Source organism: Urocampus carinirostris, chromosome 15 (assembly GCF_059441175.1).
Source record: "Urocampus carinirostris isolate Australia breed hairy pipefish chromosome 15, RoL_Ucar_1.0, whole genome shotgun sequence".
In the NCBI taxonomy this organism is placed as follows: Eukaryota; Metazoa; Chordata; class Actinopteri; order Syngnathiformes; family Syngnathidae; genus Urocampus; species Urocampus carinirostris.
The window spans coordinates 7794374-7819072 of record NC_142363.1 but is presented as its reverse complement, the minus strand read 5'-3'; the positions used below and the strand labels follow the sequence as shown (position 1 = coordinate 7819072).

At 39.0% G+C, this 24699-nt stretch overlaps 1 protein-coding gene across 1 annotated transcript; it reads right to left on the bottom strand.

Moving 5' to 3' along the window:
• Window positions 1-932: 932 nt before the first annotated feature.
• Window positions 933-15090, bottom strand: gnmt (glycine N-methyltransferase). The gene is made up of 6 exons (XM_088353831.1): window positions 14772-15090; window positions 8216-8343; window positions 6784-6900; window positions 5378-5520; window positions 4830-4951; window positions 933-3480 (listed from the first exon to the last, which is right to left on the bottom strand). The coding sequence occupies exons 1-6, from the start codon at window positions 14978-14980 to the stop codon at window positions 3309-3311; spliced, it is 891 nt and encodes a 296-aa protein (XP_088209957.1). The 5' UTR covers window positions 14981-15090; the 3' UTR covers window positions 933-3308.
• Window positions 15091-24699: the final 9609 nt, after the last annotated feature.

Genomic DNA, 24699 nt, shown 5'->3' with positions numbered 1-24699 from the left:
CTATTGTGGCCACGTTTCCCTCTACATATTACAAAAGACTAAAATGGTAACATGAAATTTCTTGACTAATTTGGATCATCTTAGACCTTTTTTGAAAAGGATGAATATTGAGTTGGAGAAATTCACCGCACCGATCATCTGATGAAATGGCCCCCTCTTGTGTTCAATATATATTATGTTTTCTACCCCAGCACGCAGTGGATTAAAAACTATTATTAACAGGTAATTATCAGTGTTGGGCGCGTTACTGAAAAACGTTAATTACTCATAGTTACTTCATTTATAATGTAACTCAGGTCCCCCCAAGATTACTGACACAAAAAGTAGTGCATTACTGCGAAAGTAACTATTTAGTTAAAACATACCGTATACAGCAGCACGGCGGTGCAGTGGTTAGCATGTTTGCGGCACAGTTCTGAGGTCATGAGATCAAACCTTTCTGTGTGGAGTTTGCATGTTCTCCCCGTGCTTGCGTGGGTTTCCACCCACATTCCAAAGAAGATGCATGACATGTTAATTGGCCGGTCCAAATTGTCCCTATGTGTATTTACGGTCATTCAAATAGCATTTGTAAAACAGGGGGTGCCGGGGCCCCAATAGTAACAAGAGGGTTAATGAGTTGTAATGATTTTACATCAGGAAAATATGCTCGTTACACGAGCAATTTGAGCTATGAGCGCGATCTTTGAACCAATTAGGCTTGTATGAAGAGCGACTACTGTATAATACTCAGTTCAAAAATTCTTGTGCAGTTAATGTGTGATGAGAAGTCCAGTCAAGTAGCCCTTAATCACAAGAGGACATTTACAGTGGGGTGATGCTAATAATGATAACACTAATAACACAAGGACAACACGTACCCTATTATTGGTAAAATGATTAGGATACAAAGTAGAAATTCTCTTCAAAAAGTTTGGAAAAAAATACACACGTACCAGACCAAATTATATGTTTTTAATAACTTTTCAAGCAGCATTCCTTGATTGTCTCTTTTTAAGAAGCAGCACTATAAGACAGTTGTGAATTGCCATCTCAAAATGCAATCATCCAACAAATGATTTCAGCCCATAATTACAAAATCAATTACACTTGCGTCCATTTTTACATTCGGGCACCGTTTTATGCCTCTGTGATTCAATTTCAAAGGATTCAGTTTGTTGATATACTTTTGCCATGTATATTTGGCATAGTAAGAATAAACATGCGCAAAAATGAAATGACTGTCGACCCAATTCAATTGCTGTGGAAATGATCAATCAACATTAGGAAAGTCAATATCCGGTTTTGGTTTGGGCATATTTGGTTTGAATGAACAAAATTTGAGAATAGTTTTCAACATCACATTTTTTTCTACTAACAAAACTAGATCACCTCAACAATTATTTACTATGTATGAACTGTAAAATATGAAAAAAAAGTAATTGGAAGCCAAAAACAGTTAGCTATTAACTCATTCACTGACATTGACAACCATACACGTCCAAAATCCATTTGAACTAAGAGCAGTGTGCATCATTTGACCTCTAGATGTCGCTGTATTGTGTCGTGTAGCTAAGGAAGGAGTGCTACAGGGCCAAAGGAACATTACTAACTACGGAGACTCAAAGTGGCCAAAAAGCACTTTTTTGCCCAGGTTTTTGGTTTAATGAAAGAAAAATGTTTTCTTTAAAACTTTGCCCCTGACAAAAAAAGACCATATTAAGGTTTATTTTAAGAATTGAAAAAAAAAACTAGGTGAGGCTCATGTAATGCAGAATAAATGTAAATTTCTCAACCCACATGAGTTTTAAAAATTATACGTTTATACAACAGTTCATCTATTGGGTTATTAAATCCATATTGTTTTAACGATTGTTGGCCACTGTGAGGATACAATTTCCCTTTAATGCAGTTTAAAATGACTGGATTTAGCTGCCAATGCTTGATTGTATCATGAAATTGAAGATCAACTAAAACCGCATATGCATCATTGCAAAAAATTCAATTAGGGCAGCAGTACATCAGGAGGTAAAGCGCTCATCTTGGGATCAAGAAGTTCGATTCCCAGCTCCTCCTGTTATATGTCGAAGTGTCTTTGGGCTAGACACTGAATCCCTAATGCCCCTTATAAGCAGGTAGTTGCTTTGCATGGCTGACACTGCAATCGGTGTGCAAGTGTGTGTGGATGGTTAAGTGTGAAGCACATTGTAAAGCACTTTGGGAGGTCTTCGTTGACTTGAAAAAGCGCTATATAAATGCAGAACATTTATTTAAGTGTAGTTGTTTTACCATAAGGAGGCGCTAAATGTACTCACACACTCCCGTCAGGTTTATGTTTTAAGGGCTAAACCCCACACAATTTTGGACGTTTACTTTTTTGATTAAGTCATTCTATAATGAAAAGGTGGAGAAAAGACACAACCAAGTTGTGTTACTCTTTCTATAGAAAATCAAAATATATTATTTTTTTTAAAAATGCTTAGAATGTTTGTATTACAGTCAATCCCGCTTGTTGCAACAAAATCATTGTCAACGTGTCCAAAACCTGATGTCAAATCAAGGTAAATTATTATTAAGTTATTTTTCACATATTAATGAATTGACTAATGAACTTTTGGAAAGGTTTAAACAACTAATACATAACATTTCCTTTTTCAAAATGAATGTATTTTGTTACATAAGAATCAATCTAATATTTTATGGATTATTAAGTTGGTTGCACAATACAAAACTGTTTAATCACATGTTTATAGTGAAGGTAGTGTTGTTAAAAAGATGGCTTGTATGATTCTTTGTATCAAGAGGCCAGGTTCGATTGGGTAAGCGTGAAGCACATTGTAAAGCGCTTTAGGTCTTCATTGACTTGAAAAGCGCTATATAAATGGAGACCATTGACATTGAAATTAAAACAGATGGCCTGAGATTTTTTTTAAAGGAATGAAGGCCTTTATTACAACTACAAGGCTCTAAATAATATACACTGTCCCTTTATGCAGTTATTCAGTTTAATCAGTTGGCATTTGTCTCTTCAAGCTCAAAGCAGACTTCAAGGTTTATGATTTGAAATGCAAATAAACGCTGCGTACCGAAAAGACTGAAAAGAATGAATGACATTTGTTCTTCAAAACTGCTACTGACAAAAAAAGACCATAATGTGAAGTTTGTTTTAAGACCCACGTGTTAACAAAAAAAGAATCAGTCAATCTAAAACCTTATACATCACCAAAAATTCAAACAATCAGTTGCTGCTGAGCAATGTCAGCTATTATTCAAATTTCAAATCGGGGACAATCAATGCACTCGAATTGACATTTGCGCATGCGTGCGCCTTAAGCAATTTTCTTGCAAACGTGGATGAAGTAGCACGGCGCTTGTGCCTGACCGGGGACGTAGGCCATGAAATCTCCGAAGACGTTGTGCTCCACTTTGCCATTGAAGGCTTCTCCCAGCAGCATCTTGAAGTTCTCCAAGCGGTGAGGGTAGTAGGAGAGACGAAATTTGCTGGGGACAAATATTGAGCAGATTCGTGAAGGTGGCTCTCCAGCATACACAGGTTTCAAAGACTTTTTTCATGGCCAAATTCAAGCACTTTTCAGGGCCAATTTTTCCAGTACTTTCAAAGGAAGAAATCCAGCGCCAATCAAAGGAACTTTTTTTTGTTCACTTTGAAAACTAAAATAAAGTAGCTATCTTGCTGAGAGCACATAATTTGTGCTAATATGAGCTGTTCCTATCTTTGATCTATGACTTTTTGTGTCAATTGGCTGCTATAAACTGACATGAATTCTGCCTCAACAATGCTTGCGCAGCTTGGCTACATCACACTTGTTTACAACCGCGGAAAGAGCACTTATAAGTGTTGGGTATTATTTGAGTTCAATACGGAAAACAAAAAGAGAAAGAAAGTACTTTTTTGACTTATAGCACTAAAGAGTTAATATGTTAAACTTTTATTTTATTGTTTTGTATTTTCAGGGATCTTGTGTTGTTGTTCGTTCGACTTTAAATCTGTTCAGTGTGTGAAAAGCCAAAATTGTCTTGTAATTTACACTTTGTTTTCCTGTAAATATGTGACAGAAAAAGCGCAAGTGTGGACGCAAAGTGTAGCGGATTCTCAGGTAATGGTTAGTTGGTTGACTGGTTGATTGGATCCCTAAAACACTAGGGTGTCATGGGTAAGTACAGCCTGCTGGCACCCATCCCTCTCCAGGCCAATATATGTTTCCACCTGGTCTCGTGTGTTAGAAGAATGTGCTAACCACGGCACTACAGAAATACTATGGAAAAATATTTAAGAGGGATGAAAAGAGAGAGTGAGAGAGACAAAGATCAAAATGAAAGAGAGAGATACAGCTTTAGACATGATCTCTATCATCCTGGATGAGACAAGAGCTGCAAAAATTAATTGATACATTTAATTTTTTAAATTCAGATACTCTTTAAATGTTTGCTCTGACAGTTAATAAAGCAACTATTTGTTATAAGCTTGACTATATTTTTGTATTCCCTTATAAGTTAAAAAATATACGTTGTTAATCTTATAGATAAAGTATAGTATTTAGTCGCGTGTTGGGGGTAGGAGGCGGGGGCTTGGGGGGGATGCGAGATGTTTTCTTCTACCTAGGGTAGGCACAACATAAAATAATTGAGAAGCACTGCACTAGATGCAGAATTTGTATGGCTCTTGAAGAGTCAATGTAACACAACTTCCACATTTGAAGTGTGGGCAACATAGCATACTTAAAAAGTCAAGACAAAAAGTTACCGCTTATGTTGCTCCCGTTTCTAGATTTTTGCAATTGTGTACATTGTGTAGCAACCATGATCCTTATTGACCCAGCAACTCTTACCTGAGTTCAGGTTCGCTCTGGGGGCCGGCCTGAGGAACTTGGATGGTGTAGTCCAACGTGATCATGTGGGGTTTGTTGTTCACCCACAACACCGAAGTGGAAATGTCCTGAGTTAAATCACTCTGCAGGACACAAACGCACACATTTTGTAACTCAAAACTCATTCAGTTGACATCAATGGCATTGAACGTGATTTCAGAGCTTTTTTATGAGAGGACGTTGGAGAAATAAAGCATACTTGCTCTCACATGTAATATTCTCTTACATAGGCACAACTTTACTGTCATACAGACATCCCTGGTGTAGGGATTTTTTAAAAAACAATATCTTAAAACATGGTTTTTATCAGAACTTTTCTGTAGAAAACCCAATTCGACCGAACATCACAGAGACCTTAGCTAGCTCCGGGGGCTTCCTAAGTAAGTTAAGTTTGAGACCTCTGATCTTGACCCAATACAGGATTGCAGTACTTCTAGTACAAAAGGTTGATGATGAGTGATCGTCAATTGCTAGGTAAACGCTCGTAATTTTTTCCCTCAGTTTCATACCTGGTAGTAAACATTTTTGCCTTGTGGTGCTCGCCCGGTCTCCAGGATGTAGTCGTAGTTGCGGTGGTCAATGATGAGGATTCCACCTGGTTTGACCATACTTGCAATGTTCTGAAGGGCCAACTTTTGGTCACTCTGGTCCCCTGGGAGAAATGTGACAAAAATGAAATGACTGACAAGCAACATCAGATGAATGCCGATCATTTGCTAGAAGATTACCCATTAAGGTGCAAACCAACGAAAAGGATTTCACAACATGTTGCAAGAGCCTCTACAGGTCTAAACTTGACAGTTTCTAATGAGTTCAGAGGCAATGTCCACGTGTTTGTATCAGTTGCTAAGGGTAGCAAACCAACTGTGGCTTTACTTCAGAAAGCAGGTGAACCGTACTTCTTCAGTGCTACGGAGTTGAAAAACCACTGCAATTGAAACAAGTAAAATTTTGCCCCGTTACAAGATCCTACTGTAAACTATTGAAGAAAAACTGGCATCCTGTTATAGCAGCAACCACAAAAGCAGGGTTTCTGATACTGAATACTGTATTTAACCAAATCACAGGTATTAATATTACATTTAAGTACATTTAAAACTCATATTTGTGATTTGCCAATACGATACCTTTGATTATTTTGTAAAATCTTTTGAAAATGTCAAAAAATACTGAGAAGAAGAATACCAATGTATTTTACCTTCGGTGCTGACAGCGCTGAGCAAGGAGGAGACAGAGTGCGCACGCTGTGTGTATAGCTCCGCCTGATCCTGATCCACTCACCCAATCAAATTGCTCTGGGTGCTCTGTTAGAGTTTTGGAGTTGTCACATTTTGTTGTGTGGGTTTTTCATCATAAAGTGTCTCGACAGTGAACATATATTGTTTACTGAAATCCATAAAGGATTCCTTAGTGATGTACAGACAAAACAAGGTTTGATGGTGTGACACTTTGACTGTGAACTGTAGTCAAGTCTGTGCCCTATATATACTGGACCGAATCACGGATAGATGAAAGCTCTCACAGCTTCGCATTTGTCCAACATGAAATTGCATACAACGGCATAATAAATAATTGCGCAAGTCCTAATTTATGTACGAGCCAGATGTACTCATGAAGAGAGCCATAGGTTCCTGATCCCTGCTTTATACTGTCCACCAACCAGGTTCTCACAAAATTCTATGGAAAACACTGGTCAGCCAAACTCTAGGCAACTCCAAATTTAATAATGTATAATTCTGCATTTTAATGAGGTAGTGTGTACGTTGGGGTTAGGGGGGATCATGGTCATACAAAATAATACTGTTAGGAAATCCTCTGTTGAGTTCTGCTTGAATTATGTGAGAACAAAACCAGATAAATCAAGAAGAGCTTTGCACTCTACAAAGTGTATCCAAAAACATAAAGAGCAGTTTACCTTTAAAATCCGGTAAGTGAGCGAAGGAGTTGCCAAGGCAAATAACTGCGTCAAAGCCCTCTCCTCCAGGTTTCCGGACTTCTTCAGAAAGAGTCAGCCAGTTGGCTTCTTCAATCACTGCCAAAGATCTTGCATTTTAGGAAATGTATTTACTTTCTGAACAAGCTCCTAATTCATCAGTGTATTTTTTAAATCAAAATTAGCATTATTCAACATTTGGCATTGACGCAACAACACTAGCATGCGGTTAGCGGCTTCATCCACAATACTCAAAAGAGTTGTTAGCGTGTGTGACACAAATGTAAGCTGCTAAATTAATTCACACTACCTGAGTGGGGTTATCTACCAAATTGATGCTATTTGCTAATGCAGCTATCGCTTTCTTTACCAAAAATATGTCCTAAATTCCAGCCAGGGACTGCTGTAAAAGGCCCAACAAACGATCGAATGATTTTGGAATTTTCTTAGATTTGCATCTGATAAAATATTTCAGTTCCCAATATAGTGATACCTCCGTGATACCTCCGTGACACATCCGTGATACCTACATTGTCATTGATATGAAGGTATCGTTCATTGTGGTCAGAGAGAGCACAGAGTAAGTGCTGCACAGGGCAGATTGTGTGTGCGTGTATTGGGTGGGTGTGACTGTGTATGCAACTGTGATACGCTCATGTATGCTGTCCGTCAAATAGACGGTGGGCATGCGCAGTCCATGTCTCCGAATTAAACCAATCTGTGAAGGATAGCAGCAGCTAGCTTTTAGAAGCTCGTTACATTGAAAATAAAGTTATGAATTAAATCGGACTCTGAGGAAAGTCAGAAAACTCAAAGAAATGCTGATCACCACCACATGCTCAATGGATTGTTATCGCATCTGGGGTACGACTGAGGCAGCGTCATGAGAGAAAGCAATAGCGTGGCTGCAGGTTCAGCTTCCTGCTAGGGGTGAGCTAACAACCCTCACAAGCTACTCCTGCAGAACCTGTTTTTCAGCAACGCCAGATTTATTAATCAGGAAATAAATGATCTGGAGCTACAACTCGTGGGAACTTTTTATGACTCTCATTTTTTTAAAATCATCGCGGAGACTTGGCACATGTCGAGGATACCTGATGCTAGCGCGCAACTAGCCAGCTGCTCCCTAAATTGCTTTCTTACTCTAAAAAGAGAAGCTCCCCAATTTGTTTTTTTCTTTTGTGTAATGACAATCACAATTATGTGTTGTGTGTTATTATTTGTAGATATATAGTTATTATTTCGTCGTATACTCCAAGTCTGTAATGACGACCTTTCAAGGTAAGTTTAACCCTTTGTGAGCTATTATGACGCTACTTAACGGATTTTCACTTTTCGCATCTGGTTCTGGTTCCCATTGACCGCAAAAAACGAGGGATCTCTGTATTGCACTTCAAAAGCAAAGGTATCCCACCCCATTGGTCGAAGGCTGCTTCTTTTCTCCTCTCCCATCTGGACTTCAGTGCATACTTGAGCATTTTGTCGCTGGCATCCACGCTCACCACGTTGAAGCCCTCTTCCAACAACATGATGGAGTCCACTCTACCAAACAAACATAAACAGGGTGTAGCACTGAAAATGTTTTAATGTAATTTATTGCATTGTGGATTGTTTTCATCAAACCATTTTTGTGAAGTGGTTGCATTAACTGAAATGTTTGGTTCAGCCGTTGTGTGCGGGCACGCAAGGAAACACATGTTACCAGAACAGCTTTGGCTTGTTTATACCCGTTTGCCTACTTTGGTATGAAATAAATGCCATTGAAGTAGGGGAGAACTTCTTCAGTTTTAATTTACAGGTTTGGTGCGAGCAAAACTTGTTGCACAAAAAGGCTTGCCAGCAAACCACATCATGTAAAAAGGTAAAGTCTATTTTGCACAATCCTGAGAATCCCAAAATGTGTTAAGATCAATTGACTGCCATTCACATTGTATCATGTGAGGAATTGATTCAATTTCAAATAAAAACATTATAACAATGTTTGTTTTATTAATTTGAATATTTTAAATTTCATCCAATATCAATGTATATGAATACATTGATAGATAATCAATTCCTTAATTAAGGGACATGATTTAAATAAAATAAAATACAAGACGAGATGGAATCTCTTATCTGAGGTTTGCCTTCTATCGCTGTTCCCTTGCAAGTTCAAAATCCATTCATGTGCTCTCTCCTTATTTTGAGTATTTAATAATGATAATAATATTTAAACTGAGCACACACTAATTGTATTAGCATTTGTGTTTTGGTACTAAAGATGTACTTGTACAAATATTAGGCTGAAAAAAGGGGTACAGAACATTCCCCATCCATACAATGGGTAGTGTCTATTAAGGTATAGTTACCTATTACGCTTTAGTCATTAAGTTGTATAAAAATAAAGCTTTAAAGGGACAAAACTGCTATAGAAAACATTTTTATAAATATAGATGCATTATTTTAACTATGTTATTTGCATATTTGGTTTTCCCAAAAAATATTATGTACATGACCTCAAAGGCTCTCTTTTCTGTCGTAGTTGAACAAAACAATTTGGATTGGGTAACATGCAGTGAACGATGACCTGAAAATGTAGCGCAATGCAATCATTAACAGCAACGGAAAAAAGCAAACCCACTTCAAACAAACAATTTATATAATCTAGTCTGTGTTCAAACTAGTTGAATACCGTGAATTCCGGACTACAGAGTACACCTAAATAAAAGCTCCATACTCAAATTAAAGAACGAAACTCAATTTTGTCTTTGTACTGGCCGCACCGGATTTAAAGACGCGGGCTTAAACAGCCATTAAAATGAACAAATTCACGTCCATTTCTTTAATTCACGTGTTTTTGGATCATGGGACCTTTTAAGATAGCAATTACAGAAAGAAAATGCAAATAAGGGCTGTGTTGCGTAAAATGTGACCCCTATATTTCTAGACTAGCGCCATGTGGAGAATAGTGCCAGACTGTAACACAGACGTGTCTTTATGTGTCTTTGACTGTTGTCATCATGGTTGCCGCAGTAGGGGACCAAATTGCATTCACTTGTTATCTCAAGGATTCAAATACATTTCAGGGACCTTACATTGACGCTGATGATACGGAAGAAGTGTAGCGTTTTTTTTGTATTTGAATTGGATGTATACATTGAGGAATTTAATTGTCGGAGAAAACGTGAGTATGAAGTAAATATTGAATTAAGTACCCTCAAACCTCCTGTTTTGCTCATGTTATGTATTATATGAAAAATGCTAGCAAAAAAAAATATTATCCGCACCTTATTTAAAGCCATAGTGCTTGAGATGTAGGAAATAAATTACTGACTTGTATTCCGGAATTTCAAAGTAAATCCTCAGTGAATGCAAGTGAGATTGACAGGTATTGACGAATGAGAATTTCTGCGACTGCCGTTTTCTGTGGATGAGTCATTGAGGTTTAAAGCAAGTGACAAAAACATTCTCAAACATCTTTAGAGGTTCTAAAAATAGTGAAGCCAGTTGTAACACATTCCACACTGATCATATTAACATTGCCCCACAGGGCTGTGCAAAAGATGACCGTGTCTGCTTAAGGTAGACTGATTATTAGGCAGGCCAATTATCGGCACCGATATTTGCGAATATAGGTATCGGCATAATTATTCATTCGATGCGCCGATTATTAAACACAACGCCGAGCAACTACTGAGCCTTTCTCTTCTTCTCTTGCTATCTGACCCCGTACCTTCTGATTGGATAAACAAAAAAAGAGCTATTAAAGTTTTATTTGAAGTTATGAAAAATATTCTTTGTTTCTTTTTTCATTTTTAAAAATGTTTTCCGCCAATTTTTAAGCTTTTATAGCAAATGAACATTGGCTATATATATTGCTTATCGGCCTCCTCTTAATACTAATAACCAGCATCGTCCCTGAAAAACCCATATCGGTCGATCCTTAAGTCTTCTCAAATAGGATAGTACACTTGATTTCAAGATTATAGAATGTACGCCAGTGTTAGACAGCAAATGTTTAAGACACAGGGTGTAATAACTGACCACTACATATAGCTGTATCCTGTAGTCACCAACAGTATCTGTTTTCATCACATATTGCAAAAGTACCAGATCAAGACTTTTGACGGATACAAAAAAAAAATCCAATCACTTTTCTCCTACTGATCAGGTCGCTCTGACAAATTATTTAACTCAAGGTACCCTTCACTCAAAAGGTTTCCCCACCCCTGCTCTAAAATTTAGCACCCCACCTGCCTTAGAGGCAGTGATGGGACTAACGCATCCCTGAAGCAAAACAATTTTTGGGGTAAACGAGTACTGTAATATATTATAAAGATTCTTTTTTTTAACTCTACTGTTGTTATCATATGTCTTACTGCCTTATTCCCGTAAACATTAAGTAAGAGTTTCTGAAGACTCTTGCATTGCTCACGCTGTCAAGTAAAACCACTGAGCATCCAATAACATTTCCAGGCAGGTGGGCATGTTTAAATTTACCGACAACGTACAACTGAATACTGTAATGGTGCCGCAGTCTCAATCACAGTAAAGGAACGCTAAATTTCTACACATAGAGATATCCGCCCCACAATATATACTCACATTTAAGCTGAATTTACAACTATAAAATAAAACTGGTGAAATCAGGATGTCAGCTTATCTGCACATATTAGGCCGTGTGTCACCCGGTAGTGAATGGTAGGCAGTAGCTTATACAGGAACAACAAACCTACTGGATATCAAAGGATGAACACAAAATTGGCGGTATAAGTGTGCTTAATGTTGGTCCTTTTAATTATCAAATTGATTTTGCAAACCAGCATGCCTGGAGAAAAATGAAAACGTCTTGGACAGTGTCCAGAAATGGAGAAAGAGATCGGCGAGGGGTTCTAAGCCCAGAGACAAAATGGATGTAGAGTGCTCCTGCTAAGTGTTCGTTTGAAAGTTCTCAAGATTGCACAAGTCAAGAAATATAAAGGATTCACTTCTTCCAAAGGTTGGTGTACATTACACATGTTCTTCTATTCATTTTATTATCTGACTGTTTAAAGCAGTTTTAGGGGTTGGCTTTTTTGCGAGTATATCTGGTAATTAGTGATAGTTACGTAGAGACTAACACGCTACTTTTTGGCGTCAGTAATCTGGGGGGATAACTGATTCGCGTTTTAAATAAAGTAACTAACTAATTACTGTATTTCAGTAAAGCACCAAACACTACTACGAGGCAATGATACGACATGAAAAACACTGAGAACATTAATTGTTACATTTCGCTAGAAAACACCCCAAGTAAAACACTTGGGATCTAGTACGACTCATACTGTGGCCTTGCCTTAGCTGATACACTATCAGGTAAACAGAACAAATATGAACCAGTCAAAACAATTTGCAACTATCCCACGCCTGTGCAGAAATAAGTGACTTTGGCTAATGTTTGGTAAAGTTGCCTAAAGTTGCTTAACTTAACACAGCCAGAGACGGGAACTAAAAAAACAAGTACTGCAACTCTGCACTTTAATTATACATCATCCTCAACTAGATTTTATTCTTAGTTTACCTGTTCAATACCTTCAAACATTGACGTATCTATATATATATATATATATATATATATATATAGCTGCAAGTTTGACACCCCTGATTTAAAGGGACAACGTGCTACATTTGACAACTCAATGCCGCTGTAGTGTCACTAAAAAGAAGTGCTACGAAGCACAAAGAAGAACACAAACCACGGAGACTCACAGTGACCAGAAAACACCATTACTCCTCTGGTCTTCATTTTGCGCAGCTTTTCGCAACGTTTATGATTTTAAAGTACCAATAGCAAAAAGATGTCGGACAATTATGTCAGCTCTCTCTCGGCGGAAATCATGTACAGTAAGACCACGGTTATCGCGGTTAATGAGGACCAAAACCATCCGCGATAAGTGAAAATCCGCGAAGTAGAAGCGCACCTTCAAAAAAAAAAAAAAACATTTTATTTTTTATTTTTTTAAATTATTATTATTTAGACCCGGTTAATGGGGAACAAAACCACCCGCGAAAAGTGAAAATCTGTGAAGTAGCGACACCCCTTCAGAAAAAAAAAAAAAAAACAGATCTCATCTCATTATCTGCACCGCTTATTAGGGTGACGCCGCGTCCGCCGAACTCGCTCCGTCGCGCGGCCCGGGAGTGACCTCCGGCGAGAAACACCTTCCAATATGAGCCAGTCTTTATTAAAAGTAGAGTCATCAAAAATTGGTTCAAATGTATCGCAGATAGATGTATGTCAGTATTGCTTTTAAGTACCTTGCATTTATTTTCCATACGCCTCACCTAAAGGGAACTGACTTTATTTTTGGCCATCTTGCTTCTACGACTACCAGTAAAAAACAAAAACCTCGCGAAAAGCTTGGGAATAAAAGACAAGAATGGTGGGGTTTGGTCCCTTTGAGTCTCCATGGTTTATATTCTTGCTTATTAGCGCTCCAATCCAAGCAGCCTCAAATATCATTGCATTTATAAAACTCCCTTTCCAGTAATAAAGGACAGGAAAGGCGTAAATATGATGAAAAAGATTTGTTTTGTGTTTTAAAGTAAAATAAAACAAAAATAGGAACAACGCAGCATTTGAAATACTCCATTGCCTTAAAATGTTTAAGTCCATTTGAGTCTGAGCACTGCTTTCGATATTTAGTTTTGTAGTATTGGTTGGTTGCTTGGATCCCTTAAACACTAAGGCCGTAGGGGCACCATTGCTCCTGGGGAGTGTCTTGGGCAAATACAGCCTGGTGGCACCCATTCCTCTCCAGGTCAACACGCGTTTTCACCCGGTCTCGAATCTGGGACCTTACATGTATTAGGTGAATGTGCTACCCACTTCACTACAGAAACAGAATACTGTAGTTCCATTTTTAAAAATATTTTTGAGTAATTTCTCACATTTTTGTAGTATTTCTGTATTTTTTTTGTATTACTAATTGTACTTTTTTGTCATACCTTTTGTAGAAGTATTTTGTGGTATTTCTGTCCTGATATCCATGTAGTATTACAGTATTACTGAAGTAGTTTTTTTTGTAGTATTTCTGGAAAAGTATTTCCATACTGCTATTTTTGTGGTATTTCTTTAGCATGTTTTATTATTACTGTAGTTGTATTTTTGTAGTATTTCTGTCATAATATTTATGTAGCAGTATTTGTATTATATTGTTACTGTAGTGTTTTTGTAGTATTTCTGTAGGAGTATTCATACCTGTCAACCTCCACGGCTCCATGCCCATACAAACTGTCGTATTTTCCCGTACAAAAGACAAATTAATCGTACACCATATTTTTTTTTTCCGGAATGATGCATAATGGGAAATCCCCAGGCGGCAGATGCGATTGACAAATTTGCGTTTTTCCGTACAAATTTCCTTGTACGTTTTATTCGTCTTAAAATGCATAAAAAACGTACTTTGTACGGCAAAACCGTAAAGGTTGACAGGTATGAGTATTCCCAGTGCAGCCCTTTGAGACTTCTCGTAATTAAGGGCTATACAAATGAACATGACTTGACTAATATCTTTGTATCATTTCTATAGTATTTTAGCTGTATTTTTGTAGTTTTTATTGCACAAAAGTTACGTTTTTGTGTGGTGCACTGGATTTATTATTATATACTTTACATTATTTTTTGATCATTTACGTTTGGGGGTTCGGATGACATGTGGCCCGCGGGTCGTAGTTTGCTCACAGCTGCCCTGTGTGCTTAGCACCCCCCAAATGCTCTGAACCTAAAATCGTCCTTGCCATTCAGTAACATCCAGCGGTACACACTGTCGCCTTAACGACGTTTTTTACCATTAGGAGAACAAGTTTCATCTTTTAATACGAGCCGATCGCAAAATCAGAGTAAATACATCAAAAGTAGGTGAGAATGTATAAGACACATGTGAAAGCTTTGCTTATGAGTAGGGGCAAAGGTAAAATTGTCAACTAATTGATAGAAGTGCCGTTTTTACCCTGTTCCGCAGGCTACATCCAGCACTCTTCGGACCCCATGTTTTCTGAGCAGTGACACCACCCAGCTTTTATACTCCTGCGTCCTGCTCTGCGTGTTGCCGATGTAATGCTGCCACACTTTAGCCGCTTTGCCATCCGCGTACTGGTCGGGAAGACCCTCGGCAGCCACGCCGAGCGAGCGGGTCCGGAACACACTGTCAACCGACATGTTGCCGACGTTTTGCGTTAAATGTCTCCTTTTAGTTGAAGCAAATGAGGAAGTTGTGGTCTCGACGTGGATGACGGACGCATGCTAACTCGAGCTGCGGTTGTTATTATTTATACGAGAAGGCGAGGGGCGAACAAACTTTAACCCAATGATGCGCTGCCGTGAGTAAACACCTACTTTGTGATTGGCTAAAGGAAGATGCGTCACTTCCGTGTTTACCTAAAGTTTACCCTTTCAGCCTTGCACCATTTCAAAATTGCGTCCTTTATGAAATCGTAAAAAAAATTTTTCATCTTGTTTTATTAAATTATCATTTAGTGTCTTTTTCATTGACCAATACAGTTCAGTAATATCTCGTCTTTGCGTTTCAAAAAGAACCAGCGATGGAATGGAAGCCCAAGAGTGCCAAATATTAGATAACTTGATGTATTTAATTTAAGTCTGTTTTACAGAAGGGCAACACGGTGGAGCAGTGGTTAGCGCATGTGCGGTGCGGCACAGTTCTGTCATGGGATCGAACCTATTGTGTGGAGTTTGCATGTTCTCCCCGTGCTTAAGTGGGTTTCCTCCAGGCGCTCCAGTTTCCTCCCACATACCAAAAACATGCATGTCAGGTGAATTGGCCGGTCCAAATTGTCCTTAGGTGTGAATGAGCGAGTGAGTTGTATGTCCCCGTGTGCCCTGTGATTGGCTGGCAACCAGTTCAGGGTGTCCCCTGCCCACTGCCCGGAGATGGCTGGGATGGGCTCCAGCCCCCCGCGACCCTAATGAGGATAAGCGGTACGGCTAATGAGATGAGATGAGATGAGATGTATTTAATTTAAGTCTGTTTTACAGAAGGGCAACACGGTGGCGCAGTGGTTAGCGCATGTGCGGCACAGTTCTGTCATGGGATCGAACCTATTGTGTGGAGTTTGCATGTTCTCCCCGTGCTTAAGTGGGTTTCCTCCAGGCGCTCCAGTTTCCTCCCACATACCAAAAACATGCATGTCAGGTCAATTGGCCGGTCCAAATTGTCCCTAGGTGTGATTGGGCGAGTGAGTTGTCTGTCTCTATGTGCCTTGCGATTGGCTGGCAACCAGTTCCGGGTGTTCCCTGCCCACTGCCCAAAGATAGCTATGGGCTCCAGCACCCCCGCGACCCTACTGGGGATAAGCGGTGCAGATAATGGATGGATGTTTTACAGAAGGGCGCATTAGCGGCTGGGTTGTTAGTGCGCAACCCCACTGTGTGGAGGTCCATGGCTGAATTCCAGCTACCGCAGACTCACCGGATGTCTTCCCCATGCTTGCATGGGTTTCCTCCGGCCACTCCAGTTTCCTCCAACATTCCAAAAGCATGCACGTCAGGTTAATTAGCCGGTCCAAATTGTCCCTAGGTGTGAATAAGCGAGTGAGTTGTACAGGTATGTCTCTGTTTGCCCTGCAAATGGCTGGCAACCTGCCAGAAGATGGCTGGGATGGACTCCAGCGACCCTGGTGAGGATAAGCAGTGGAGAAAGTTAATGGATTGATAGATGTTTTCAGTCATCACCCAATCACTTTTTAGCCCCACCTCTCTTGGTTTGACTGACAGCAAGTCATTTTCAATCAGTTACAACACCATTTGGCAAACCAGACTTCAGCAATACAGGATTTGAAAAAACTGCGTTCGGAAATACAAATGGGCATTGGGAAAAGTTTTGAAATGAAAACATAGTTTGTTAAAAAAAAATAATTATGGAACCATGGTAATTATTTAATATATAATTGTGATAACATTTCAATAACAATATTTTGCTAAAGACTTTTTTTTTAAACCATAACCTGACTGCCCATTTTGCACATCTGGTTAGCTGCTCCTCTTGCACTCTTTGCACTACTGTATAATACTCATCGATATAATTATTTAGTATATTATTAGTACTTCAATACTCCAACTCAATACAACATTTTATTTATATCTGTACATTCAAGGAAACTGTGCGGGTCAGATGTATCGACATTTCGTTCTGTACACGAGTACAAGAATGACAATAAAGTATATCTGAATCTGAATCTAAATCTAAAAACCATAATTTCACAATTACCCAACACTGGTGAGCCTTCAACTGTCCTGAGGGGTCAATTGCTGCCCACCCACTGTATTTTAATTATTTTCATTCAAAATGTAAGACTTTGAGAACATATAAATTGTATCTTAATTCGGCGACAGTTCAGCAAGTGTCTTACTGTTAATCAGTTCCTCTGGGTCATGATCAGTTTTTGGATTTCTGTGCACTGATCTATGGCCTTGTGTTGTTACGTATGATGGTGGTGAAGTTGTTCATTGATTAAAGCTGGGGTTAGTGTTTAAATATGGTCTCTTATCTAGTATAACTAACTAGGAAATGGCCGTTCTGGGTCCTGTTCAAAGTTTCCCTTTACATTTTATATGGCAGAGCACATTACACACTTCCTCAGTCATATATATATATATATATATATATATATATATATATATATATATATATATATATATATATATATATATATATATATATATATATATATATATATATATATATATATATATATATATATATACATTTATCATCTACTATCTATCCAATCCGCCTTGTGAAAAAATCCAAATATGCCACATCGTATCGAGTTTTCATTCATCCATTATCTATACTGCTTTTCCTCAGTAGGGTCGCGGGGGTGCTGGAGCCCATCCCAGCTTCCTTCGGGCAGTGGGCAGGGGACACCCTCAACTGGTTGCCAGCCAGTCGCAGGGCACACAGAAACAGACAACTCACGCGCTCATTCACACCTAGGGACAATTTGGACGTGCCAATAACCCTGACATGCATTTTTTTGGAATGTGGAAGGAAACCGGAGTGTCTGGAGAAAACCCGTGCAAGCATGGGGAGAACATGGAAACTCCACACAGGAAGGTTCGATCCCATGACCTCAGAACTGTGCCGCACATGCGCTAACCACTGCGCTGCCATGCTGCCCACACACACACACACACACACACACACACACACACACACACACACACACACACACACACACACACACACACACACACACACACACACACATATATAAACTTATCCATAAATATATATGTACATTCATAGGCCTATTGGGCGATAAATATCATGATTACTGATTGGGGGCCCCTGCCGCTGCCCGGTTATCGCCAACAGCCCTGGTCGCTGATTGGCTCCTTGCCACTTTTTAAACCCCCCAGCTCCCTGTTACCGGTGTCAGACCGTTTGCGAACCTAGGCTCCCAGCTAGGCAAGCTCATGCCCTCCGACATTTTCCTGCCCTGTTTTCTCTGGCCTGATACCTGTTGCCGACCTGTTTCTGGACCCGTTTCTGCCCTGATCTGCCATTCCGACCACCGGCCTGTGTTGCCCTGTTTCTTGCCTGATACCTGTTGCCGACTTCCTTTCTGAACTCGATACCGCCCTTGCTCTCCTGTCCTGGCTAGTGACCACTATCCCGGCTGTCTACAATTATTCTCGCTCAACACGGAAGTGCCACTTCTGCGTTCCAGCCTTCTGCTACCCGTGTCCGTCGATCATCGGATCGTGGAAGCAGCACTGCTCTCCCTTTTTATCTATAAAACTGAGTAAACGAACGCTACTGGGTCCTGTCTCCGTTTCTGGCTTGTAACAATGAATGCAAGTAAGGAACCATGTGCTGTTGAAGGAGGTTTTGATACACATTTGCATTTACTCAGCTATGTAGCAGTACAAGAGGCCCAACTCCAGAAAACATGCTTCGAACCATGAGACTTACTTTTCTACCTTCCAAAAACTTTTTTACACTCTTTGAGTTGAATCTTTTTCTGTTGTGTCGTGAACGTTTTACTTCCCATCAACCCCAAATAAACTGAATTTGCTTTCATCACTGAACTGAACACTGGTCTCTTCTGTCCACCTAACAGTCTACTCAGCAAAGCTCAGTCTAGCTTTTAATTCTTTTTGCTAATGAGTTTGATCAATGCAGTCCAAATGTTCTTAAATGGCGAGACAGATCCTTATCATGTTTAACACTGATCAGGCGAGTGATTCCAGCTTCAGTGTGGAAAGAATTACATGCTTATATCCTCCGCAGAGACTTGTCCTCGCAAGCATTTGTATACCATTGATGACCAGCCTTCTTGGGCAACTTTGGGTGCTTTGTAAGATTCAGTTTTCTTGAAATCGCTGATTTGGAACGATAGAATTTTCTTGCTCTGGCTGATAGGGTCATCCCTTTCGTTTTCATCTGAACAACCTTCTGCCACAGGCTTTCAGTCACTTTAGAACGGCCCACCGTTTTGTCAAGTCAGTGAAACTGGCAGTTTGAATGCCAATTGAATATGAGTTGACAGATAATTTAGGAAATCATCACCATGTGCTAGATAACTTAAATTGGGTGCACCTGAAAGTGTTCTTCAATTTTGATCAGTGTATTTCTGGCTAAATAAAGTGTTTTTTTTATGTTGAAATGCCTTATCCATTTGGTGAAAACTTTTTCTAGAATGGTACAGATCCAACTAAATGTCCTTAAACTGTTGCGCTATGAAGATGGTATTGCTTGGTATGCACTCCGGTTTCCTCCCACATACCAGAGACACGCAGGCCAGTTCGATTTCCGAGTCATAAATTTTTCCTAGGAATGAATGTGAGTGAATGGTTGTTTGTCTCTGTTTGCCCTGTGACTATTTGGCAACCAGTCTAGGGTGTCCCCTGACCAATGCCCAATCACTTTTTACTCCATTTTATGTTGCTATGTTCGTAAACTGTTAACAGTTGTTCCTAAATCCTCAGGTTACTATCGAATGATATCTTCTACAGTGTTCCCAAATTTTCTTCTGACTAAATAAACCAAGGACATAGGTTTTGTCTTGGCACTGGTGGTGACCAAATCAATCAAACTGTTATTGTTTTTAATGGGGCTTACGATTCATCCTCACACATCACATCCATCCATTATCTGTACCGCTTAACCTCAGTAGGGTCGCGGGGGTGCTGGAGCCCATCCCAGCCATTTCCGGGCAGTGGGCAGGGGACACCCTCAACTGGTTGCCAGCCAGTCGCAGGGCACACTGGGACAGACAATTCGCTTGCTCATTCACACCTATGGACAGTTTGGACCGGCCAATTAACCTGACATGCATGTTTTTGGAATGTGGGAGGAAACCGGAGTGCCCGGGGGAAACCCACGCAAGCACGGGGAGAACATGCAAACTCCGCACAGGAAGGTTGGTAGCTGGATTTGAACCCATAACCTCAGAACTGTGCCGCACACGCGCTAACCACCGCGCCGACGTGCTGCCCATATATATATATATATATATATATATATATATATATATATATATATATATATATACTGGACTGTCTCAGAAAATTAGAATATTGTGATAAAGTTCTTTATTTTCTGTAATGCAATTAAAAAAACAAAAATGTCATACATTCTGGATTCATTACACTATTTCAAGAACTATTTCAAGCCTTTTATTATTTGAATATTGCTGATTTTGGCTTACAGCTGAAAAAAACTCAAAAATCCTATCTCAAAATATAAGAATACTTCCTCAGACCAAGTAAAAAAATAATTTTAAAACAGCAAAACTAAATCAAACATTTGAAAATGTCCATTGATGCACTCAGTACTTGGTTGGGAATCCTTTTGCACGGATTACTGCATCAATCCGGCGTGGCATGGAGGCAATCAGCCTGTGGCATTGCTGAGGTGTTATTGATGCCCAGGATGCTTCGATAGCGGCCTTCAGCTCATTTGCATTTGTAGGTCTGGTGTCTTTCATCTTCTTCTTAACTATACCCCACAAATTCTCGATGGGGTTCAGGTCAGGGGAATTAGCAGACCAATCAAGGACAGTGATGCCATGGTCAGTGCACCAGTTACTGGTGGTTTTGGCACTGTGGGCAGGTGCCAGATCATGCTGGAAAATGAAATCCTCATCTCCATAGAGCTTTTCAGCAGATGGAAGCATGAAGTGCTCTAAAATCTCTTGGTACACAGTTGCATTTACTCTGGACTTGATGAAACACAGTGGACCAACACCAGCAGCTGGCATGGCTCCCCAGACCATTGCTGACTGTGGGAACTTCACACTGGATTTCAAGCAACTTGGATTTTGCTCCTCTCCAGCCTTTCTCCAGACTCAGGCGCCTTGACTTCCAAATGAAATGCAAAACTTGCTTTCGTCTGAAAAGAGGACTTTGGACCACTCTGCAACTGTCCAGTGCTTCTTCTCCATAGCCCAAGTCAGACGCTTCTTCCGTTGTCTTGAGTTCAGAAGTGGCTTGACCATGGGAATACGGCTATTGTAGCCCATTTCCCGGACACGTCTGTGAACTGTGGCTTTTGATACCTGGACTCCAGCTTCAGCCCACTGTCTTTGAAGCTCCCCCAAATTCTGGAAGCGGCTCTTCTTCACAATTTTGTTAAGGCTGCGGTCATCTCTCTTGGTTGTGCAGCGTTTCCGGCCACATTTTTCCCTTCCAACAGACTTTTTGTGGATATGCTTTGAAACTGCACTCTGTCAACAGCCTGCTCTTTGAGAAACTTCTTTTTGTGTCTTACCCTCCTGATGGAGGGTATCAATGATGGTCCTCTGGACAGCAGTCAGATCAGCAGTCTTACCCATACTTGTGATTTAGTTTACTGAATCAAGCTGAGTGTTTTTAAGGCTCAGGAAACCCTCGCAAGGTGTTTCGAGTTAATTAGATGATTCAGGTGATTAGTTGAATAGCCTACTTGTATACTTTTTCATGATATTCTAATATTTTGAGATGGGATTTTTGAGTTTTCTTAAGCTGTAAGCCAAATTCAGCAATATTCAAATAATAAAAGGCTTGAAATAGTTCAGTTGATGTGTAATGAATCCAGAATGTATGACATTTTTGTTTTTTTAATTGCATTACAGAAAATAAAGAACTTTATCACAATATTTTAATTTTCTGAGACAGTCCAGTATATATATATATATATATATATATACATAAATATATATAAAATGTATGTATGTATATGTATGTATGTCAGTTCAAATTATTTGTCATTTATACACCTATAAATCGTTTTACTAATAATGCTAGTAATACTTTAATACTTAATACTTTAGGTCTAATCTATTATCAGTATTCAAATTCACATTGCCTCCTCACCTCTGCCTGAGCTAGTTTTACAACGTATTTAGTTTTCCTTCTTTCTATTTATTGGCAGTAGTTAGTTGTTATTGTCGTCTTTTCATAATTGCCATTCATAGATTGTTATTAAAAATAAGTCCAACCTGCTTGCTTGCTTGTGTGCTTGTTAAATAAAGTAGCATGAGATGCTAAATTGGTACCAAAAACTTGCCTTACCTCTTTATAAACGAAGTATCATACTTGGTGCCTGGAATTGTTTTGTTATTTTGGCCATGTCAGAAATCATCTTACGAGTGATTACTTTTTTCAGAACAACACAAACTTTCAATATCAGCCATTATCTACTGTAAATATGTGTGTAAGACAATATAATAACAGTTTAAAATGAAAAACACAACAAAAAAACAACGATTTTTCAGGATTATAATGGAGTAGAGACTGGAACTGAACATGAACACATTCTAAAACAACATAAACTGGAATTATGAACTGTTATTAATATATACAAAACATTTTTTGAGTCTTGCTCTCGTATTTGTCCATCAGTTGTCCATATATTGTCAACTGTTTTTAACCATGACCAGATGTTTCATGAGCCTGTGTGGTAGATGGTGAAGCAATTCCTCAAGACCCCTGTCATACATGAACTAACAGTACCCCAATTTATTGCCTCTTTGACAATAAAAACTAACAAAGTAATGTTCAAAGAAATCAAGCATATTTTATTGGTCAGAGATAACAAAATAAATGCATTACAAAATGCATTCCCTATGATGCCCCATCTGTCTCATTTCTTGCCTGTGATTGGACTGTCATCACGCGTGGATGCTTGCGAGATAATTAATTATGGAAAGTTGCCTCCACCTTGAGGGTGTTTTGGAGATTTACTTTCATTGAATTAGAATTTATGGGTAAACCCTTATATTGCCACAAAGCCCGTCTTTGTTTGAAAGCAGGGAAATCAGTTCAATATGAATAAAAGAGTATGTTAAATGCAATGTTGGGAATAACACCCTTATAAATAACATCATTACGTAACGGCCAGTGTTGGGCACGTTTCTTTAAAAAAGTAATTACTTAAATTTACTAACTACTTCTTCCAAAAAGTAACTGGGTTAGTAACTGTGTTACCCTATAGGAAAAATAACTAGTTACCAAGGAAAGTAACTATTTCCGTTACTTTAAAAATATGTTTTTTTGTATGTCAAAGAAATTGAATTTTTTTTAGCAGTATATGAATCAGTTAAATCGAGAACAACAGACAGGAAATAGTGCTATAGGAGCTTAATTGTAATATCTATTGTACCTCACCAGCAACATATTTATCCCACACTTGAAGTGCAACAACTAAAAACAGTAAACAATACAATAAAATAACAATAAGCAGTAAACAATATAAAGTGTGTTTAATGAATTAAATCTAACTCAAATGGTCCGTTGTACAGATGGCAATTCTGACTCGTTTTAGACTCTAAAAAGAGTCAGACTACCTCTAAAATTTAGAGGACCGGCTTTTTCAGCTTGGCTAACTATAAGGAGCCATCTCTTTTGGCTCCAAAATGGCTCTTCTTGTTTTTTTTTTCTTTTTTTAAAACTGTAGTATATACTACCCTTTATTATGCATTTTTATGAATCACTTAAAAATAAAATAAGCAAAATTAACACATAAATGTGAACACTGAAATACACAGCAAACGTAAACATCTAAATAACTTCTAAACTACTAAGAAAAAGATAAAATACAAAACAGTTCTAACCTTCTACATTCAACAAATTCAAGGTCAACAGCACAGAATCCCTAAAGAATGCATTTTGACCAATCACCAGGGAAAAATAATGTCTCAAAGGGAACCGTATCTCGATTGGTGGCTCCCGCTTTCAAGAGCCGGCTCATAGAGCTGTTTTGTTCACGTATGACATGAGTCAGTTGCCGCAGCATTCACCAATTCGCCTTTTCTTTTGGAGGCTCAGTAGTACAACTATATGTTAGTCGCTATATTGAATGATGACATGATTCAAAAAGATGTGTCGTAAACAACTCTGGGGAGAGCGTCGCTGAAAGGGTGGGCGGACATGCCACCGTTGGCGTTCTGTAGCCAAAGTAATACACCGCTTTTGTCTGTCAGTAACGATAACGGCGTTGTAACAGAAAAAACAATGAGTTAGATGACCCTGTTACTGATAAAAAAATAATGCTGTAACAGCTCTTGGAAGTGAATTAAAAACAGTTTTATATTTTATCTTTTCTTTTGTAGATATATAGATATTTTAATTACATACCTGTCAACCTGTATGGTTTTGCCGTACAGAGTAGATTTTTTATGCATTTCAAGACGAGTACGACGTACAAGGAAATCTGTACGGAAAAACTCAAATTTGTCAATGATGGGTACCATCCGGTATACACCGACTATCACGAAACAGCAAATCAATCAAGTCAAAGGAGTTTGCCGCGGAAGCCTCTATCTCAGTATCGTTTTTTTTCCCGTTGCAAACGAAGCGAGAGGTTTGATGCTACTGTGCGCATGCGTCTGCTGCCTGGGGATTTCCCATCATGCATCATTCCGTAAAAAAAA